Here is a 22,739-nt window from a genome sequence, read left to right as displayed (position 1 = left end):
ATTTCACAAAGAGTTAGGACTAGTCTTATCTCGAGTTAGGACCAAGTTACTCGTCCTAACTTAGGACTATCCATGCAATTTGTATATCTCCTAGGACTAGTCCTAAGTTAGGACTGGTCCTAACTCTTTGTGAAATCGACCCTTGGACTAGTACCTTAGGTTATTAACATCTCAAAAAGAGTCCTAGGACGAGTCCCAAGTTCAGACTATCTTTGTGAAGTCAGTCCCTGGAGTTATAGATTTATATCAGTTTTTGGGAACAATATCTTCACCACAAAAGAAAAAGATAAAAGCGCAGTTAGTTTTTACACATTAAGAAAATATCAGGGGTTTGTTTCCCCAATGAGGAAGGCACAGAAAAGTCTGAATTCAGATAAAGGTCTGAAGTTTCTCATGCTCCCACAAAGTGTGTTAGAAAGTGTGTTTTTCTTGCATGTCTGAACAGGCACCCCTGCTTGACTTCACTCGGGTACAACAGGTGCAAAGGGTAATCGGTAATACTGTGACTTGTTATTAAAGCCTGACATTATAACACCAGTAAGTTGTAATAGGTCATCTATATTATATAAACAAACAACAAACCCAGCCAAAAAGATCCCATTGTTGTAACTACCCGTCGTGTCAAAAATCAACCAATAAAAAAGGAGGAAAAACCCAGCGGGATTCATCCGCGGCCCCCATAACGCGATCGCGACCGCAGGGACTATTTTCGTCACAAGACAATGTAAGTCTTTCCTTTGATCATTTAATTTGGCTGGGTTTTTAAATCCTACAGGGGCTGTCAGATGTATTTATTGGTCCAGAACGAGACCTATTCCACTCCCTAATGCTGAATACACAGGCCCACGGCGCACCGCGACGGGGTGCGTCCGGCCCCGGGCAGTACGCAGCTAAACCCCCGTCACAACCTCCCCCTCCACCCCGCTTGAAACGTGCTCCTCGTACAATTTCCATATCATCTCTGCTCGACATCCACTGGAGTTTTTTAAGGTTATTTATACCCCGACTCGCTCTTACTCGGTTCCCACACTCAACTTTAGAGGTCATCTCTGGAAATTATGAGTCAAGATAATTCCATGAGGGGTTTGTACGTGCTTCATGGTGGAAACGGGGGTTTTAATTGCTGAAATAAGCGAGTTTGTTACGTGACTGTACAAGGAACTTGCTGAGATCAATGCTCGATACCATGGTGACATACACGATCAGGTATAGAGTTAATATACCTGTCATTATATATTTGTTTAAGTCGGCAGATATGGTCATAATTAGGCCAGTAACCAACACAATCAATGGAAGTTGGTTGATTTAATGTAGTCATAAACAACAATAAGTCAACAAGTCAACAATAATCGTATAATTTACTTGGTATCTTCTTTTCGTTTATCTTAAACCGATATTCAAACTCAATCGATAAATGTTGTACTCCAATGTTCAAATTACCATCTAAGTCATTTCTACTAATATAATAATGACCGGATCAGGGTACCAGACCTAATATTGGGTATTCACAAAGAATTTACTAAACTAGTAACCAACAACATCAATGAAATCTTGAATCAATAAAATCTTGAAAATCCACAATATTCCGCATAGTACACACGTCTGTACGGCAATGACTTTCCTCGATCGATAAATATTGTACTGTAAGTCCAAAATACCATCAAAGTCATTTCTACTGATATATAACCGGATGGGTACCCGATCTCCTACTGCATTGTATTTGTGTACCCTCAAAGAAGATAATTTATATAAAGCACTCTTGATGTTAAGTGACTGCCCACGTTTAGCTTTACAGTCCGCACAGGGTAGTTATACTATAATTACAATCTCAGATCTCCGGAAAAACGTTTTTCTTCCACCAACCGTAGCCCGAGGGTGCAGAGATGGGGATATACGACCCATCTGCTACCCACGAGGTATGACACCAAACCCCGCTTCATCTACCGACTACGAGCTCCTATTTCCCCCCTCAATAAAGACACTCGATCCCGCCTGTATGGGATCCCGCCCGGGATCCCGAAAACAACTTCCTCAGACCATCAGACATAGGGATAAATTCCAGGGTAGATCCCTTATCTTGGGGATGTTAAGACCCAATTATGTACCCCGCCTTTGTAACCGATAGCCCGGCTGTGGCACTGACGGTACCCCCTTTCATGTCTTGGGTATAAACAATGAGGGTTTTCATGGGGGCTTTACGGCAATTTTCAACCCATTACGATTTTGATGAACTTTTTAAAGGAGATTTGATTGCTCAATCTTGTTCGATAAATAGGAACATTAACAACTCCTACTGACTCCTACCAACCCCTCTCCATTTATATAGTTTCTATGGCTTCAAAATAAACCCTTTCTCTTTGGTATTGTACGTTCATTTCTCTGTCGTATAACTGAGTGAATTGGAAACGGTCATTTACTATGTCACCCATTAATAATATTCACACATTAAAGTAATACTTTTGTTTTGAAGTTATCGGCACAAAGGATGTTAAAATCGGTCAATTTAAAGAAAACTTTTATTTAATTTTCTTTATAAAGGTAGAACAATTTGTAATTTTCTTTATTGCTGTAATAGGTTTTTTGATTTAAACACAATTTTAGTTTAACGAATTCAGTCATGGAAACTATTAAACTTATAACTTCCAATGTCAATCAATCAATCAATCAATCAATCAATCAATCAAACTTAGAACTTCCAATGTCAAACAATCAATCAATCAATCAATCAATCATCAATCAATTAATTACAAGACATTTATGTAGCACCAAAATAAACAGACATTATTAAAATGCGCTAAAGACAGTTACATGATATTAATTACAGTACACTTGTTAAAAAATATCCTATTTGAGCAGTTTCTTAAAAACATGAATAGTCGGAGCATTCTTGATGTGACTTGGAAGAGTTTTCCATTCTTTTGGTCCATAGCAGGAGATCGAGCGATCTACAAATGGCAGAGGACTCTTCCACTGTAAGCCTACATGTATACCTGAAAAACCATTGCACACCTAATGTGGTTCAAGAAAACCCACCATAAAATGCAAGTAGATTAAGACATTTCAGAAGTGTTCTACAAACCCTGTTTCGACATGAAGTTAATGAACTCGGACCCAAAATAGAAAGACCGATTACTCCACGTCACATATCACTGTCAAAAAGGTCCAAGAGTTACATGTTCACGGGGAAATTATAACACCAACTACAAGTATTAAAGTAAAAACCACAACCCAACCTAGGTCAAAGGGCATTCTCATTTGGACATGTCTGAATTGTAAAACAAGGATGGATAAAATAACCAACACGGGAATAGGGTCAATGGGTTGTGGTCTAGGGTGAAGTTGTGACAATATAGAGTTGGATGGGGTCAGAGGTTAGCTTGTGGGGTCGTAGGTCAAATGAAAAGGTAAAACTCTGTCAAAACAAAGAGACGTTGGGAAATAATTACCTGGGTTTTTCTTCTTGCGGTTACACACCATTAAGACAAACAGTTTGGCTTGGTATATTGACTAATTAAACCACAAGTGAAGGTTGCGGCTTCTAACTTTCACTTTGGTAAGTCTAAGACATTTGTAAGCTGAGTTACAGCGTCAAAATATGTGAAGTTTGCCTTGACAATCCATGTCAATTAATCATTGTGTTTGTTTTAAAAATAAATTGTAAAATTATTTGTGACAACAAACCTAACTGTGCTATAAAACAGCAGCATAATTTGAATGTTATTATTGGTCGGCAGCTTTTGGTCATGTGACATGAAGAGCATCAAGTATTTTGTTATGAAATGAGTGTACTAGCTAAAACAAGTCTTATTCGACCGGGTATAAACATGCAAAGCAAAGTCACTTCGCAATCGAGTATACGGCGTGTACAATCCAACGCTAAATGCCATGAACCCTGCTCTTGAATGGGCACAGACTTTTTGCTTAAATGGTAAGGGGCACCTATAAGCAAAATGTCAACTTGTATGGGGACTTTTCAAAGGGCAGCACAATAAAACACGGGGCACCTGCGTGTACAATTACCATTTAAGGCATTCGATTTCGTTCTTACAGGGGCACAGCAATTTTGCTCTGGTTAGGGTTCCCTCAAGGAAAAGGACAATTTGTATGGGAATTTTACAAAGAGCACCGCTAGCTCCAGAAGCACGCAGGGCACCACTGCAATGGGTGCTGTGTGGGTCCACTTCGAAGCCTGCCATTAAACTCAGTTGTTGTGTCATACAAAAAAGGGGCACCTAATGAGGAATATGTCAATATTGGAACTTTGCAAAGGGAACCACATCAGCAACACACACAGGGAAACGCAATTGCTGTAGGTTTTGTGTGTTCTATGAGGCCTGCCAATAGTATAAAGTTGCGTCATTAACCAAGGGGCACCTCTATATGAGGGCACAACCGCAAAAGCACAGGGCACCTGGGCAAGTGCTGTGTGTGAGTCCTGTATGTAATTTCGAGGCTTTGGCACTAAACACTGTTATCTCATAGAGAAAGGATGGTTGACTACTATCACCTCTACTTGTATCGGCAGTTTTGTAATGCAGGTAGCATGGTTCAATGGCTCAATATCCGATGGAATGTGCTAGAAAAACACCCATTCCTGTCATCGGGTGTCAGGGTACCACTTCCTTGAGGGGGAATTCCTCAATACCTTGCTTCGTTCCCATCCAACAATCCACTGTTGTTTAGAGACCTGGGACTCTATTTGTTTAACTGATCTCTTGTTTATCATACAATAGGGAGCACAGCTTGGGTTCCCCTTTGTCGCAAAGTGACTGTGATGAGAGGTATTTTGTTTGTGTTAAAAGTAAGCGAGAACGCATTGCGTTCAATTATTAAACCAGATACTATCTGATAGGCATACTTTTTGCTCCATGGTAGTACTTATAGAGCAAGGTAAATGTATTAACATATATTCTTGGCTATAGCAGATTATTATTCCACCTATGCTATTTATTAGAGGTATTTTGTTTGTGTTAAAAGTAAGCGAGAACGCATTGCGTTCAATTATTAAATCAGATACATCTGATAGGCATAACTTTTGATAATCATAGAGCAGGGTGTAATTATTCAACTTAGGCTATTTGCTGTTATTTCTTGTTAAAGGCAGTGGACACTTTTGGTAATTGTCAAAGACTAGCCTTCACAGTTGGTGTATCTCAACATATGCATAAAATAACAAACCTGTGAAAATTTGAGCTCAATTGGTCATCGAACTTGCGAGATAATAATGAAAGAAAAATAACCATTGCAACTGTGTGCGTTTAGATGGTTGATTTCGAGACCTCAAGTTCTAAACTTGAGGTCTCGAAATCAAATTCGTGGAAAATTACTTCTTTCTCGAAAACTATGGCACTTCAGAGCGAGCCGTTTCTCACAATGTTTTATACTATCAACCTCTCCCCATTACTCGTCACCAAGAAAGGTTTTATGCCAATAATTATTTTGAGTAATTACCACTGCCTTTAACACATATTAACATTATGATTGAATAATAACAATAACACTGGTTGAAAATGAATATATACAATTCTATAAGTACAAGTTGGAACAGTTTTTGCCCTTGTTTTATAGTCATTATAAACACATGGCATACATTTTCCATACTCAATCTGAGTGAGAAACAATCTTACAAGACAAGATCGACGTAATAAAAAAACAAAAAAATGGCAATGTCTCCAACCGACCATATCACAAAATGGTTACCTATTGTGACGTCATCTGATTATTAGTGAGTGCGCCAACTACGTTGAATCATGAAAACACTGCTGACAAAATGTTGACTTAAATCCAAGGAAAGAAAACACTACTGATTGTATTGTAAAACCCAAATGTCACTATGGTCCATGCTATGATATATGGCTTCAGATTTGTAAATTAGAATGAAACAAGGCATCAATTAGAGCTGTAGTGATACGACATGAACACACTAGTAGCATGTGTTGCTCGTTCATCATTCATTCTGCATAGCCAATAGATTAGGCACTCATGCTATACGTAACGTCATAGTGCTTTGTCGTCGAGTTTTATTGCTTTTTGAAGCAAGTCAACCGAATCTGTTGGATATTAATTTTAAAACAAGTAAATTATTGACTGTCATTTGAAAGGTAGATCTGTACAAATAGTGTTCATATACTAAGAAAATGCTGATTTTGTTTTATGAAATATGACTATGAGAAAATTTAGTTTCAATTGGATATTAACCTCGTTTGAGTAAAAGGGGATTTTAATTTCGATATCAACTTGATGGAAAGTTTTATGTGTGTCCTTTTGTCTGATATGGTTTAGCTTATTAATGTAGCCCTGGAATATTTTTAGACCTATCAGTCAACATACATTTTTTTGGACTCGTTGTCAACACCTTTGCTTCGGTAGTAGGATGGACCCATGGATCGAGTCTTGCGTGAATTGGCTGAGTGAGAGTCTGGTTATGCCAAGGGCATTTGGTTCGGCTGAGTTTGTATACAGTAGGTTGGTATGCACATTGAAGAAACTGAACTTCAGTACCGACTGGACTGTGGACATTCCCCGTGTTAGATTTCCCAAAATGAAGAGAGAAGCCTGGTTTTTCCAGTGACCGTTTGGTGTAGTAGAAAATTGTATTCTATAGTTCAGGCCTGATACTTAACTGAGGCAACAAAAGCGATTGCCTCAATGCCCCCTAGTCATTGCCTTAGTGCCCTATAATTTCCTCATACGGTGGGTGTCCTGTATAAAGGAGAAAATGCCTTGGTGCCTGCCATTTTCAAAACGAAGCAAACGGGCCTGAGAGTTTTAGTAGGTTGAGGTACACAGTGGGGTACTTGCAATTTGATACCGATTGGGGGTACAGAGTCTTCCCATATGAGAAATTTGAGTAGGACAATCAAGAGAGCTCCAGCATGTTTTGTGCAACAAAGACCAGACTTTACCTCCTGTCTTTCTGAGTTGCGAACTGAGTTACACAGTGGAGTACTTGAAATTTGGTACTCATTGGGCTTTAGAAACTTCCCAAGAGAGGTTTCACAAAAACGAAGATCATGTTTTATGCATAAAAGAGTAGACTTTACTTCCTGCTTTACGGGGTTCATGGAGGGAACAGGTTGAATTGGAGCCTGGAGGAAGCATGAGGGGGGAAGATTTGCGACTTAAGACGGCATAGGATGGGGAGGTTAGGGGAGCAAAGACCTTGTCAGGGATACAAACTCCTAATGCCTCTTGTCAGTTTGATCACCACCCATCGACTGTTACACCTCCAGATACAGATCTCACAAATATCCATCCCTGTTTAAAATTTCCCCTCGTAAAATCCAACCTACATCTCAAAGCCCACTAAACGGATATTGAAGAAGGTACGAGCCTGCAAATTGTGTTGACAAATTACTACTCAAGTCTCGATCCTTTTCTTTACTCTACTAGAGGTTGAATTGGAACATTTGGCGTCGTTTCCGTTTGAATGGGGCTCTGGAAAACACTAAAAAGATGTGTGTATGGTATAAGTTACGCTAACGGAATCACACGGTCTGTGTTAATACATAGATAAGATGTCACGTTGCCGGTGACACACGCCGTAGCGAGCCCGGGGAGGCTCGGGCCATCAGACCGCAGCCAGAAAGCATGTGGGATAGATGTGTATCATGATCACCTTAGTTAGAAGGTCAGGTCGTATAAATACACGGTTCTGACTGCACACCCATCCGTCATGTTGTTCTAGTTGAGAAATGTAACATTATTAAGGGATTGATGTGTAAAGGTACTTGCCCTGCCATCACCTCCGTGGCTTTGGTCAGATTCCCAACTCGTAACTCATCATGGAGTTAGGTTCCTTTCACTTTTTGGTAACAAGTACCACATTGATAGTCAAGGAACCCGTTCTCTTGGGTGTCCCCGCCCACATTTAGCTCTAGTTCAGAAAATGTAACATTATTAAGGGATTGATGTGTTGCCCTGCCCTCACCTAAGGTCCGAATCCAAACTCGTAACTCATCATGAAGGTGCCTTTCACTGTTTGGTAACAAATACCACATTTGAAGTCCAGGAACCTATTCCCCTGGGTATTTGTTGTTTGCACCTTCTATTCATTAGGTCAGCTTTGAGGTAGGTCCCAGACAGATGGTGTTAGAATAAGTCCTAAAGTATGAGTCAACAAGTGCCGTACAAATATATAGGCCCTAATATAAATAACGAAGATCAATGTGGGTTTTATATTCAAATTTTTAAAGTCAAACCATTGTCTCCTTACAAACAGAAAATGGAGTGTGGGTTCGATTCCCGGTCGTGACACTTGTGTCCTTGAACAAGATACTTTACTATAATTGCTTCTCTTCACCCAGGGGTATAAATGGGTACCTGCGAGGGTAGAGGTTGGTATTGTGTATGAAAAAGCTTTCGGAGCGCCACGGTCTGTATACTCCCTAAAGGGGGCTGAGAAAGATTAAAGGGATGTTATTGGCCCAATGACCAGGGGACTATTGTAAATGTAAAGCGCAAAAAAATATTATTATTGTTATTATTAAATGATAATGATAAAAAAAATAATACGAGACAATATAGCGCGCAATGCAGAAGCCTCTATGCAAAACAATAACTTAAAACAATGACCTGAAATGAAGATTCCAACAAATAAGTCTTTAAAGGCAGTGAACACTATTGGTAATTACTCTGCCCCCCCCCCCCCCCCCCACAGTGTCTTTTAAGGCAGTGGACACTATTGGTAATTACTCAAATTAATTATTAGCAAAAAACCTGTCTTGGTGACGAGTAATGGGGAGAGGTTGATGGTATAAAACATTGTGAGAACTGGCTCCCTCTGAAGTGCCATAGTTTTCGAGAAAGAAGTAATTTTCCACGAGTTTGATTTCGAGACCTCAGATTTAGAACTTGATGTCTTGAAATCAAGCATCTGGTGTTTTTTCTTTCTTAGTTATCTCGCAAGTTCGATGACCGATTGAGCTCAAACTTAAACAGGTTTGTTATTTTATGCATTATGTTGAGATACACCAACTATGAAGGCTAGTCTTTGACATTTACCAATAGTGTCCACTGCCTTTAAGAAAACCATACTTTGGGTAAGCCGTGTATAGAATCAGATGATGAATTAGCACAGATTACCGTGATTACTGAAACAGGTCAACAGGGCGAACTTGCTTCTGGGACGTCTTAACCTCTTAATGTGAAAACCTGAAGCCTGGCAATAAACTAAGGAGCGTTTGGGTGATTAAGAAGTAGAAACAACTTCATAACTTGATGTCAAATACAGATGCGATAAACTGCAGTGATGACTGATTGACTTTACTGTGCTACATTCACACGTTGAACAGTTGTGTTGTGGAAGATAAGTGATATCGCCCATTGTAGATCAGATTACTACATTTGTTGTTTTAAGTGCTATTCACACAACATAAATTTAACTGGGGTCCCTTGTTTTTTTTTAGCATGGTTGTGAAATGTAGCAAAGTTTGACAAGATTTTGCAACAGAACTTGGACAGAAGAAATAATTGTTGTCCTTTCACACGAGGTACATTTTGTAAAATTTGACAACCATGCTACGATTTAGCACGGGACCCTTGCTAAAGTGCTCTCGTGAGAAATGGACTTTATTAACCCATGTCTGATTCAACCAGGATCTAATTGTTGAAATTTTACTTTCCATTGGCTTAGGGGTAAGACCTGTGTTCCCCATTGGTCATATTTTCTTATAAACTCCATCAGAAAAATCATTCCACTGAACAAATCTATTGTAAACTTACAGTATGTGCAGATAAGAAACATCTTACAGACTGGTCTTTGCAGTTATTGAAAATGAAATGTGCAATAAGGAAAGAGACTTCTTATTCTCCTGAAGACGAGCATAGTAAACTGATCGAAACGTCGAGACCACACCGGCACTGTTCAATTTCAGAGCCAACACTCACAAAAAAAAGTGGTACCAGCAAGTTTACTATTTTTTTTGAGTTACTTCTATTTTTCGCACCATGCAAAGCTTTAAACACCACTTACTGAAGTTAATAGCGCTCGGTCCCGCAAACCAGAGCAGCTGGTTCTACTCCAAGCTAATTCACTGTACCTTATCACTAGATTAGACACTTATAAAACCGTGAAGCAATTCCAGCACAAACAAGACAATAACTGTTAAAGGAAACAGAATTTAGGAACAGTATCTTCAGGCTCCCTTCCTCCATGCTTCAGGTTAGATCCCCAAGGGCCTCCCCTAAAAAAGAAAGTCAGAAATTGACCTCTCCCTCTCTCTCAAAAAGTCTCAGACTCAAATCAGGAATCTAGATTCACATTATTTATGCCTGACATCCCCCTTGAAACATCACAGCCTTTCCACTGTTTCCGCTTTCCCAAAAATACTCAGAGCAGCCGCATCAAAACATGTCCCGAAGCTAAAAGGGCCCACGGTGCATGGGTCTCTCTCCCCCCGGTCCCCTCTCCAGTGACATCTCACTCGGTTCGCATTAATCACCCGTTAGGATTCCAACATGGTTAATCCATCGCGGCCTTGGAACAAACTTGACCCCCCCCCCTTCCCTTCTCTCAATAACTGCCATACATCACTCCATCATTGTCTGCAAAATCTTCTTCTGCTCTTCGTTTTTGTCCAAGCGTATTTGATGTGATTTCTTCATCAACAAGATTGGAGTGGAAGAACATTCGTTCATACATTAAAAAAAAAGCAAGAGACAAGAGAAAATCTTTCAATTCAAAATTGCCAACGAGTATTCAGAGTTTAGCAGACTAAGTATGGTAGACATGTCTTGGTTTAAGATCAGAACAATCTTGTAGAGATATCCTCAGGCCAACCGTTTCTCTCACCATGTCAACAGTTATTACAGTTTTCAACCCTTGACTTCCGATACCTACTCAGAAAGTACACACGAGAAATAAAAGACGGACTGACAAGGTGACAATCATGTTCCTCTGACGTGACATAAAATGAGTCACTTTAAGCTCCTTTCACACGAGAGGAATTTAACTGGGTCCCTTACTAATTTTAGCATGTTTGTCCTTTCACATGAGGTACATTTTGTAAAATGTACAACCATGCTACAATTTAGCAAGGGACCCTTGCTAAATTGCCCTCATGTGAAAGAGGTTTTAGTTAACATTCTTTCAAGCTGAGCTAAACAGTCCAAGCGGAAACGATCTTGTCTCCAACTCGTCGACTTTTCTCCCCCAAATCCACGGGAATCCTCAGTCTCCGAGACGCTCAACATCCGAGCGTCATCACCCAGGATACGGTGCCGTCATCAGCGTCGCAACTCCGGGCGACTGCTTCAGTCGTCACGGACTCCAGACCGCTTTGTTTCTTGGTGTGATTTTCCCAGTCTGGTTCCGCTACCACAAGGAACCAGCGGGAGGTTGATATCATACGCGTGGCCTCGCTGCGTCCCGGACCAGACTCTTAATAGGTTGGGACCATTGCCTCCTCTCTAACCGTCGATCGGAAGTTGTCTGTCTGTTCATGTCTTTTCTCTATAGTCTGACTAATGGGGATATCTCTATACGGGGCCCATGACACGATGGGGGTGCAGGGACATGTAGAACCACTAGTTTCCCTCTCAGAATTCGGGTTGTTTTAATTACGCTGAAAGAGGGTCACGGGAACTTTCCAAACATGAGTATTTATTCAGGAGTACTTTCTTCTGGAGCTACAATTGGCGAATTTTTTTATCAATCATATTGATCAAAAATCTACACCACCATGGTCTTTTATAGTTGTTAGACAAAGTGCAAAACCGCAAAAGACCAGTATCCACTCTTGCATTAGTTGTGACCAAAGATATCATAAAACAACAAACCTGTGAAAGTTTAAGCTCAATCAGTCATTGAATTGCATAGAGTAACTGATTGGAGGAAGAAGCAACTGTTTTATGTTCACTGTTTTGGAACATAGATTGTTGGTACTCGCGAGATCAATAACTCATTAATTGTCAAAAAGTACAGCAGTTCACGCACAAAGAATTTATATAGCAAGGAAACTTGTCCACCATGGCTTTCTTTTGTGTAAGTTTTATGCTAAGTTATCAATGATGCAGACATTCCCTATAAGTATATAGGCCCCCATACACTCCTGAAAAAGGTCATACATAATTAATACAAACCAATTTCCCTGAAGAATTGTGTCCATTTTAAAGTATTGTTTATGACTAACTTACAACATGATCACAAAACATAAACCAACTTTGCCGCATTACAGCTCTGATCTTTTTGCCACAGCGGGTATCACCATAGATGGTATAACCACGTAAGTCACTTAACTAAATAAGGAGCCTTTTATAGCTTATTGGTATCACTTATTTCAAATTAAACTACAAGATTAGTCCTGTGGGTAGACAGTAATTGAAAGGTCAGAGTTCCCCAAGCTGTTTCTCAGCAGTAAAACCCACTTCATCTTTTTATGTCTGGGCAGGTCACGACTGAGAACACGACGGGGGATTCGTGGAAAATCTTCCCACCGCACTCTGCCTCAGCGCCCGCTAGAGAGCCCCAAGGGAACACGGTAAGAAGATCTCATGAAAACCAATATTCAAAATCATTATTTTGGGGTTGGCTTGTTTACAAAATGGTGGCATATTTGTTACATTCTGTGCAGATTACTTGTGTTGATATATTGTGCAAATCCCCGCAGGGCATCAAAATAAACTGAGGTCGGTTTATAAGATGATTAGTATCTTGTCCGAAGAGAGGAAGATACATTTTTAATAATAATACGCAAGATTGTGATTAGTTGAACTGTGAAAGATTCAGCCCACTGAATACTCACACTTCAGTATTAAACGAACCAAACTTCAATTAATATCTTGACCTAAATTGATATTGTATGGTTCAGCAAACATCCGGTTTGTATATAGTAATAATATAAACACTAATAATACAGAGTATTTCATTTGTATTGCGGCAAATCCACCAAATTAAGGTGCTAAAGCCGCCCGAGAGAGAGAGTCCTCACAATCACACAGTAAAGAAAGAGTAAAACCAGACAGAAAAAAGTGACAAGAACCCATATTTTACTAAGCTTTCAAACTAGTCTTAAAAGGTTTAGCACCAGAAATATTACGTCTTGATATCATGTCTTGATTAAAATCATGGGTCAATCATAAATTATACAAATTATTCTATAAATCATTAGGTCTTCTTGAAGTCGCTAAACTACCAATTTAATTATTTCCAATAATCAGCTTGGCACAGAGATCAAACAAAAGAAGAAGAATATGTCTGCCTCATGTTTCGTTTTTGAAAGGGCAAGGGCACCAAGGCATTTTCTCCTTGGTAAAGTGCACTCTATGCGGAAATTGTAAACTTCTACTGGTAGCATTTCAAGGGCATGAGGCATGACGAGTGGGCATGGAGGCAATCGCCCTTGCTGCCAGTATTCTAGCTTGAACTTTTCACTCTTGATGTTTACACAGCATTGTGATAACTTTTTACTGAGGGATATGTTTCATTTCTGATCGATCTATCCGAAGTCTGGTCCGGAAAGAAATTCACCTGTCCCCGGGTACACCCCAAGCACTCTCGCTATGTCAGCGGCTCGATTCACGGTCTAACTATTTCCCCTTGACGCGCTCACTCCCCGCTTCTCTCGTGGTGACTGAGCGGCTCTCTCGACAGTCCCAGAAGAAAAAAAAATCATAAGAAAAGATATTTCAAGGAAAATGGTGTTACCTTACAGCATTAGGCTTTGACTTCTTTGACAAACCTTTACTGACTTTCCCTGCAGCAACAAACCTTAAGTCACGACCCCCTCTTTGCCTTCGTGGTCTAACTGCCAATTTCTACAACTAAAATACCTCATTATCGCTTTAGGATACCATCAGAAATTGCTGAACAAATTCTCCGAGTTGACATGTCGAGTTGACATGGGAGAGGTTTTTTCTTTTTATAAAAGCTGGAGTAATGTGACTTGATTCGTATTGAGGGTTTTTGTATAAAGGGGTTGATTAAAACAGGGCCAGCGGGCACCAAGGTTTTAGGTTTAAGACAATGACTGGTGATTGGAAGTGAAAGTTTTATATTCTAAGATCTGTGTCCAAACTGAATGGTGCAACTGGTCCACGCCAGTCATGTTGCTACAGGCAAACTGATGCTGTCAGAAATCTACAGAAGGCCAATACTTTCATTACACATCACGTAGATATGACTATAGGTACAATATCAACCCTGCCACATAAAATGGCTATTAGTTAGTCTGGTGCAATGCAAAACTTATCACAACGATTGGAAAGAGGTACCGGCTTCTACGTCTTAAATACGATGCCAAGACATTTCTTTTTTGAATAAGTCAATACTACCGAACTTCGCTCGTGATGGGGCACAGCAATTTCCCTCAGGTGAGAGGCACCTCTATGAGAAAGATGTATTATTGTACTGGAACCGTGCCCAGGGCACCACAGCAATAGCACACAGGGCACCATGGCAACTGATGTAGAGGCCAAGGGTTATTTTGATGCTTGATACTGAACTCTCGTGCCTATATCAATAAGTTTAAAACAGTGAGGTGTACTCTGGGTGCCCGGTTGACTCGCACATCTTTCTCTAAGCTCTTTGGTAATCGCTCTTAAAATGACGCATGTCTCAATAAATTCGGATATTTTTGTCCATTCATCTTTGTTATCACTCCACCTGTGGGAAAACTCTGACCTATTTTCCCATTTGCTATTTACTTACCCCTGTAGTGTTACGTACCCCCTCCCAACGTTTATTTCGGGCTGCAATCTCATGGATACATTTCCGAAATATGGATTTATGGAAAATATGACAAGCTTATCTTTGTCATAAGCTGTTATCTTGAAAAGTTTAACAACTGGTTTATTGACACTTGTCTTCTGCATGTTTTCATCACCTAAGGTGTTGTTAAGAGCAGGGAGTTTACTGGACAGTTTGGTAATTGCCAAAGACAAGTATTCTCAATTGGTGTACCTACCCATGGAGGAAGAACTCCATGGTGTACCCCAACATGCATACAACAAGTCAATTGGTCATCAAAGTTGAGAATAATGAACAAAAAACACCCTTGTTGCACAAATTGTGTGCTTTCAGATGCCCGAGAAAGGCTTCAACTTACAAGACAACAATCTTTCTCAGACTCAAATATAGTGGGAAATTATCTCTTGCTCTAAAAGTATATTACTTCAGAGGGAGTCGTTTTGATATTATCAACAGCTCTCCATCGCTCGTCCTAAGTAAATTTGTATGCAACATTTTGAGTAATAACCAATTTAGTGTCCAATGCCTTTAAAGGCGTTCTCACAATGTTTAAAATAGTATCAACAGCTCGCTGTAACTCGTTAGTAAGTTGTTATGCTTCATTTTGAGTAATAACCAATTTAGTGTCCAATGCCTTTAAAGGCGTTCTCACAATGTTTAAAATAGTATCAACAGCTCGCTGTAACTCGTTAGTAAGTTGTTATGCTTCATTTTGAGTAATAACCAATTTAGTGTCCAATGCCTTTAAAGGCGTTCTCACAATGTTTAAAATAATATCAACAGCTCTCTGTAACTCGTTAGTAAGTTGTTATGCTTCATTTTGAGTAATGACCAAACTTGTCCGGTGCCTTTAAGGGGTTTACCTTTGACAAGAAAGCATGTCAAATCATCAGTGATTATTACTGAGTCACCAAGAAAGGCAGTTTGGAAGCAGGGCTCACATCTTGTTTTGATTCTCGCTCCAATGTTTGCATTACAGCAGTATTTATAACCGAGACTAACTAAACTCGATTACTTGATCCGTATTCGGTTTTGAATGCATTATTCGGTTTGAGGATGCAGTATTCCAATGGGGCGATTTTGGTGTATCCGGATACATCAATAATCGAAATCGGTGTTGATGTATTCGACCCCAGGGCCGGTTTTGATTCGTCATTTGTGCCAGAATAAGGTTATGATTTGAGACTTCCTTCCTTCATGTTTTGTAGTGACGTCACGTAAGGGTCTTCATATCAAAGTAATTAGCGATAATCGAAGTTGATCTATACGTGTATTGATAAGATCGACTTGGTGCATAACACACCATCAGTCACCATCAGTTTGGGAACTTAACATCTACTAAACAAACTAAACAAGCTTAACTACTAAACAGCTTAGTGTCATGTAACTTCAATTGTAAACACAGTGGCTTGTTTGCAAAGACATCTTCATTTGGATTTGCTGGTTCTGTTTTCCTCTTTCGTGTCTTCAGATAGCTATTATAACATTCATAGAATTTCATCTTTGTGAGGGCAATGTCATTTCTATTTTACAAAAGTAACATCTAAAAGTCTATGGGACTCGACACTTTTAAAGGGGCACCAAGCCAAGACCGGGGGCACCAGGGACATAGCCTAGGGGCCTGCGCATTATCCAATGCCTGCTAGTAGTATTTAGTATTACATTGGAGTTGTGAATAACTTTGGATACAACTTGTCATGAAGACGGTCAGAGCACACTGATCTAATGTTGAGCAGAAACCCGCCCATACGTCAGAAATGGTCAGAACCACAACTACTCGCAAAAGAGATTTCTTACATGGTGTCACCGCAAATCTTACTCTTATTAAGTATTCTTATCTTGGTTATGAAGGAAACAATTACTGTAACTCTGTCTTAATTTATAGCAGTAAGCACATTGATAAGTCTTTGCTAAGCTGCAGAAGTCATAAACCAAGATTATTACACCAAATGGTTAGGGGGGCATTGAGGTAGAAATCTACCTCCATGGTAAGCGGAAAAGGTTGCCCTTTCTTTGCCCATGTTGGCTCATCGAGTGAGGCGAAGATAATCTATCGGTTAGTCAACTAATGGTCAACTTAACCCCATTGGTATCCGAAGGACAGAACTGTCCATGAAAACCAAATGAACGCAACACATTCCCCATGTTTTATAGACTTGTACTATAGCTATAAGTCAACCCCCATTTAAACGAGAACACATTCCCCAATGTTTTACAGCAAGTCTTTTATTGGTTCAGATTTGTCCTCATTGACACGGTATAGCAATTGGATTAAAACCCACATCTGGTGTCGTCATTAGAAGCCCGTAAAGATGTCGGTTAATTACACCCGTCACTGACAATAATCAATTAACTTTGACATCAGAGTGCAGTGTGATCAAAAGAGTTACAACCTTGTCAAGATAAGACTGTTGGTTAATATAGAGATAAGATCACCAACTTCTTAATCTTCAAGGGGACTGTTTTCTGTAAAGACACTGGACACTATTGATAATTGTCAAAGACCAGTCTTCTCAGTTATTGTATCTCAACATGTACAAAATAACAAACCTGCGAAAATTTGAACTCAATTGGTCGTCGAAATTGCGAGATAATAATGGAAGAAAAAACATTTTTGTCACACGAAGTTGTGTGCTTTCAGATGCTTGATTTTGGGTACTCAAAGTCTAATTAGGAGGTCTCGAAATCAAATTCAAATAGTTTAGTGGAAAATTACTTCCTCATCGAAAACTACGTTACTTCAGAGGGAGCCGTTTCTCACAATGTTTTATATCCTACGAACAGCTCTCCATTGCTTGTTACCAAGTACGTTTTTATGTTAACAATTATTGTGAGTAATTACCAATAGTGTATAGTAGTTGGTGTATAGTGTCTTTAATGCAGAGATAAGATCACCAACTACTTCAAGGGGACTACTGTTTCCTCAATGTCTTACACAGAACCAATGGTCGCCTTGGTGTCTCTTTCTCCGATTGGACAATCAGATCTTATCGGTTATCTTTGAGGGATTAAGCCTTTGATTGAGTTATACTGTCTTTAATCGTTTGCGAAATTGTTTATTAGAAAACTGGAATTGTTTGGTAAGACCATGGAGGTAGACCATAGAAAACTATGTGGTAAGACACTGCTCAGCGTGGCATAGATCGTGGGTTCGAATCACACCCGAGTAATATGCCTGTGATTTTGTTTTCACAGAGCTCTTGATTGAGTGTTTACAAGTCTTTACCTTTTGACCAAATTGTTTATAAGAAACTGACATTGGTTTGTAAGACAACTGCCCTAGAGTTGCAAAGGTCGTGGGTTCGAATCCCACCCGAGTAATATGCCTGTGATTTTATTTCACAGAACTCGGGACAGTGGGCATTGAGTTCTGACAAACTCGGTGTATGGGTAAAACCAAATAATAATTGTTATCCCCAATGCAAGTTTAGCATCTATTCAAACTGAAACTTAGTAAGGATTTGAAACTATGCATGGTGGAAACACGATACAGTAAAGGTTTGCGGTAACATGTAAATCTGAAATTGTGGATTTTGAAAATCATCTCTTTGAAACATATTTATTTCTGACAATTTCATAGACACCCCATAAACTAGATTAAATATACATTATAAAAATGTCTGATCCTAAAATATATGCAATGAGTTTACCATATACATGGAAATCCTATTTTGCTCAAGCTTCGGTATTGTTATTTTCAAACTTAGACATCCCCAAAACTAGTTTAAATAAACATTATAGCCATGTCTGGTCCTAAAATAGATTGAATGACATTACCATCCTAAATGAAATTATATTTGAAAGTTAGCTCGCCTTTCCATCACCCCAGTGACCTGCGGTTCAAATCCCATAAGGACACGGGTTGAGAAGGGGAAAGCACAACACTGTGTAACCTGATTTATAAATTACCATATGGCAGGACAAAATCACATGGGGTTATTGGGTGAGAAGTTTCAAAGACCTGTGCAAAATAACTTCTGTATGCACAAATATTGTGTTTATCTTGTATCACCTTAATAATTCCAAAACCTAGTTGAATCAAAAATGCCTGACGTTTCGAGTGACCCTAGCAGAGTCTTTCTGAAAGGCAATGACATTGTTGGCTTTTATGTACATTTAGTTGTAGGTCCTTTTGGCATGTTTGGTAGGTAAGCAGTTTGCTAATTCTGTTTTCCCGAACTATTTCATATATTATCAAACTAAGTAGACTATAGGGCTACACCATGTACACTCACTTACACCAAAGGTCCGTTTGGATGAAAGCAACACAGAATTTCCCTAACTATTCCATGTCTTTTTTTATTGTCAAACTAAGTAGAGAAAAACCATGTACACTCATTTATACATAGGTCCGTTTGGTTGACAGCATGGCAGTTTGCAACGGCCAACAGCTAATTCTATTTTCCGTAAAATAATATTCTATATCTTTCGATTGCCAAACTTATATACCATGTTCGTTCACTCATTTATTATCATATGGCCGTTTGGTTGCAAGCAGTTTGCAACAGCTAATTATATCCCTTATTGTTCTATATCCTTCGATTGTCAAACTCAAGTAGAGATATGCCATGAACATGTACACTCATTTATACCATAGGTCCGTTTGGTTGAAAGCAGTCTGCAACACCTAAAGGCAGTGGACACTATTGGTAGTCACTCAAAATAATTATTGGCAGAAAACCTTTCTTTGTGACGAGTAATGGGGAGAGGTTGATGGTATAAAACATTGTGAGAAACCGCTCCATCTGAAGTGCCATAGTTTTCGAGAAAGAAGTAATTTTCCAGGAATTTGATTTCGAACAACCATCCAAACGCACACAACTTCGTGTTGCAAGGGTTTTTTTCTTTCCTTATTATCTCGCAACTTCGATGACCGATTGAGCTCAAATTTTCACAGGTTTGTTATTTTATGCATATGTTGAGATACACCAACTGTGAAGGCTAGTCTTGGACAGTTACCAATAGTGTCCACTGTCTTTAATTTTATCCCTTCTGTGTCTTTAGATTGTCAAACTAGAGATACACACTGTTGTACATTCATTTATAGTTTACCATATGTCCTTTTGGTTGAAAGCAGTCTTCAACGGATTATTCTTTTTTCCCTAATCATTCCATATCTTTCGATTGTCAGTTCCTCCATGGTCAGACTATTAGTAGAGATACACCATCAGGAATAGTACAAATTGATTTCCAAATACTCTGAATAACTAGTCCGTGTCCGAGTACAATCTCAGAAATAAACTTGTCAACATCCGAGTACCACAGACACCTCTCGCACTTAGCGGTGAGAGAGAGAAGTGTTCGGCAAGGACTTACCGACAGTAAATTAATCATCTAGAGCGGTTGACTCAGATAGCATGGAGTTAAAGGCAGTGGACACTATTGGTTATTGTCAAAGACTGGTCTTCTCACTTGGTGTATCTCAACATATGCATAAAATAACAAACCTGTGAAAATTTGAGCTCAATTGGTCGTCGAAGTTGCGAAATAATTATGAAAGAAAAAAAAACACCCTTGTCACACGAAGTTGTGTACGTTTAGATGGTTGATTTCGAGACCTAAATGAGTTCTAAATCTGAGGTCTCGAAATCAAATTCGTGGAAAATTTCTTCTTTCTCGAAAACTATGGCACTTCAGAGGGAGCCGTTTCTCACAATTTTTCATACCATCAACTTCTCCCCATTACTCGTTACCAAGAAAGGTTTCATGCTGATAATTATTTTGAGTAATTACCAATAGTGTCCACTGCCTTTAAGGAGAGCTGTAAAACCTCACAAATAAATGCTGATGTGGTCTCTCTATTTGCCGGAATGAGATGATGTGGTAATTTGAGAGGAGACATAATGGGTTTATTTCAAAGATTGATGGTCTTTTGGTGGGCCATTGAGTTTGGAAGAGCTTAGTGTCCCACGAAGAAACAAGGTTCTGTGTTTGTATCAAGTCTACTTCGTGACTAATGCAATAAAAACATAAGAATAAATTACATTAATGGGTCTTTTTGACATATTAAGAAATGAAATCAATCATGAAATGGCTTTTCTAATACTGCTTTCTTCAAAGAAACAATGTTTATTTTCGTTTGACTTGTGTCTATAATTTGAATTTCTATTCACGGCGCCTTTTCGTCAATTTAGAAATTAAATGAACAATTGACAAGACAAATGATTTTGCTATTCCATTGGCTAAAGAGGACAGTATACAATTCACGCCAGTTGTCAGATAAGAAAATTTGGCAGTATGAATAATGACCATTCCCTGCCTTTAGTATTCCACGAATAAACGAGTTTTTGTTTGGACGTGTCTGGCCTAGTGTATAAATAATTTAAATTTCTATGAATGGGTGCCATTTTTGACAAACTAAAAAATTATGATTCATGACCGGACAAATTACTTTTCTAATGCAATGACTAAGTGGGACTGGTATAATGTAAAACAAGAAGGTGATTCTGGCATTATACACAATGATCATTCTCGGTCATATTATAACCAGTAAAGACAAAATACGATATAACATGAACAATACAGTGACAGGAGACTAAATAATTTTTTTATACCAAATGAGGACTGGTATAAACGTCAAATGAGCAAATCTGGCAACATGAATATTAATGATCTGTCATGACTAGTTCAAGTTATTAGAAAAAAAAAGTGAAAGTGAACTTACCATATATGGTATCCATAGAAACTTGTACTTGATGATTATCTGTTAGTGCTGAGCCATACTGTTCCACGCACCTTCCATCCTCCACACTGAGAAAGCATAGCTGAGTCTCTCATGTGCCATATAAGAACAACTCCCGATCATCTTCTGGTCGGTCTCATCACTTCTTAAGACCTGGTACAAGAAGTCAATATATCTAGATGCCAGCTTCAGAGTTTGTATCTTGCTCAGTTTATCCGAAGGCAGGGTTGGGATGATCTTGCGTAGATTCGTGAAGGCATCGTTGAGGGATTGCGTTCTTTGACGCTCTCGTACGTTCGCCATGACGCGTTGGTTCTGTAAGTCATCGAAGCTCTGTGGTGGTGAGGCCCCCTTTCGGCGGTTCTTTGGACCGGAGCAATGCCCGTTTAACGACCCTTCCTCGCTAGCGTCGGATTGCTCATCGTCGTTTGAGCCGCCCCGGCTATGGCGACGTTTCCTCCCGTGCATGAACCGCTGCTTCAGCAGGTCATTCCCGTTCATCAAGCACTCGTGGTGCTCTGATATCGTCGAGTGTTTGGTCATACCTACAACTGAATACTGGTTCTCGGAGTGGCTCATCATATCGCTGCTGTGGTTGTTGTTGCACCTCGAATCACCCGGCTCCATCTTCATAGCACCCGGGACCATAGTCAACCTAGCCGGCAATGCAGTCGGTGGGGCCCTGCTGAATGCAGCTGTGTTTCTCGGTGTTGGCGCTTCAACTGTTCCCGTAGTAGCCCAGTCGTTCTTACCTGTAGACAAGTTACCAAAATGTGGACCTGTATATCCCTGCACGAGCTGACACGATGCTGCAAATTGCCTCTTTTGTAGCTGGTCTGCGAATGAAGTAAAACCAAAAAAAACTCAGAGTTTCAAGTAAAAAATCATGAAGAAAAGTGTTGTGTAGTTCCGACACGTGTGTATATGACTTATGTCACTACTACAACACTGTGTTCTGCTAGCCACTGCGGTGATTGGATGTGCAGTGTATACCGTACTACAGTGTTTTGATTATTACAGCGTGTGCTGTGTGTAAGTTGAGGGCTCCCCACCACGTACGTCTACACTGACCGGACGGTCTTGTCCATGAATCTACACCGATGTGGTGGAAGGGGCGTGGTCACGTTGCCTAATCGCAACAAATACAGGTGCCAATCGAATGGCTTGATAGAGGCTTGGTAGGAGCTTGGCGCATGCTCTGTGGAGCGGTTGTTCTTCACACGTCGCGTATCTCGCAGTAGGGATTGAAAGCCTTACGGTCGGCGATAGGTGATTTTTATTTTATTTGTAGAAAGCCGACATGAATTGTTTTATTTAGAAAAATGAGGATCTAAATTGTTATCTGCCCTATACGTGAACGCCGCTAGGAAG

The 22,739-nt window shown here is 39.7% G+C and overlaps 1 protein-coding gene across 1 annotated transcript in view; it reads right to left on the bottom strand.

Annotated features, from left to right (window-relative positions):
- LOC139949019 (uncharacterized) overlaps positions 1–22,739 on the bottom strand; it is a 59,456-nt gene that overhangs the window by 9,640 nt on the left and 27,077 nt on the right. The window contains exon 2 of the mRNA XM_071947410.1: positions 21,351–22,204. Within this exon, the coding sequence (XP_071803511.1) occupies positions 21,393–22,204 (812 nt within the window). The 3' untranslated portion in view covers positions 21,351–21,392. The remainder of the gene's footprint in view (positions 1–21,350; positions 22,205–22,739) is intronic.

Source organism: Asterias amurensis, chromosome 16 (genome assembly GCF_032118995.1).
Source record: "Asterias amurensis chromosome 16, ASM3211899v1".
NCBI lineage: Eukaryota > Metazoa > Echinodermata > Asteroidea > Forcipulatida > Asteriidae > Asterias > Asterias amurensis.
The sequence above is the reverse complement of the archived record's forward strand: the minus strand, read 5'-3'. Positions and strand labels throughout refer to the sequence as shown.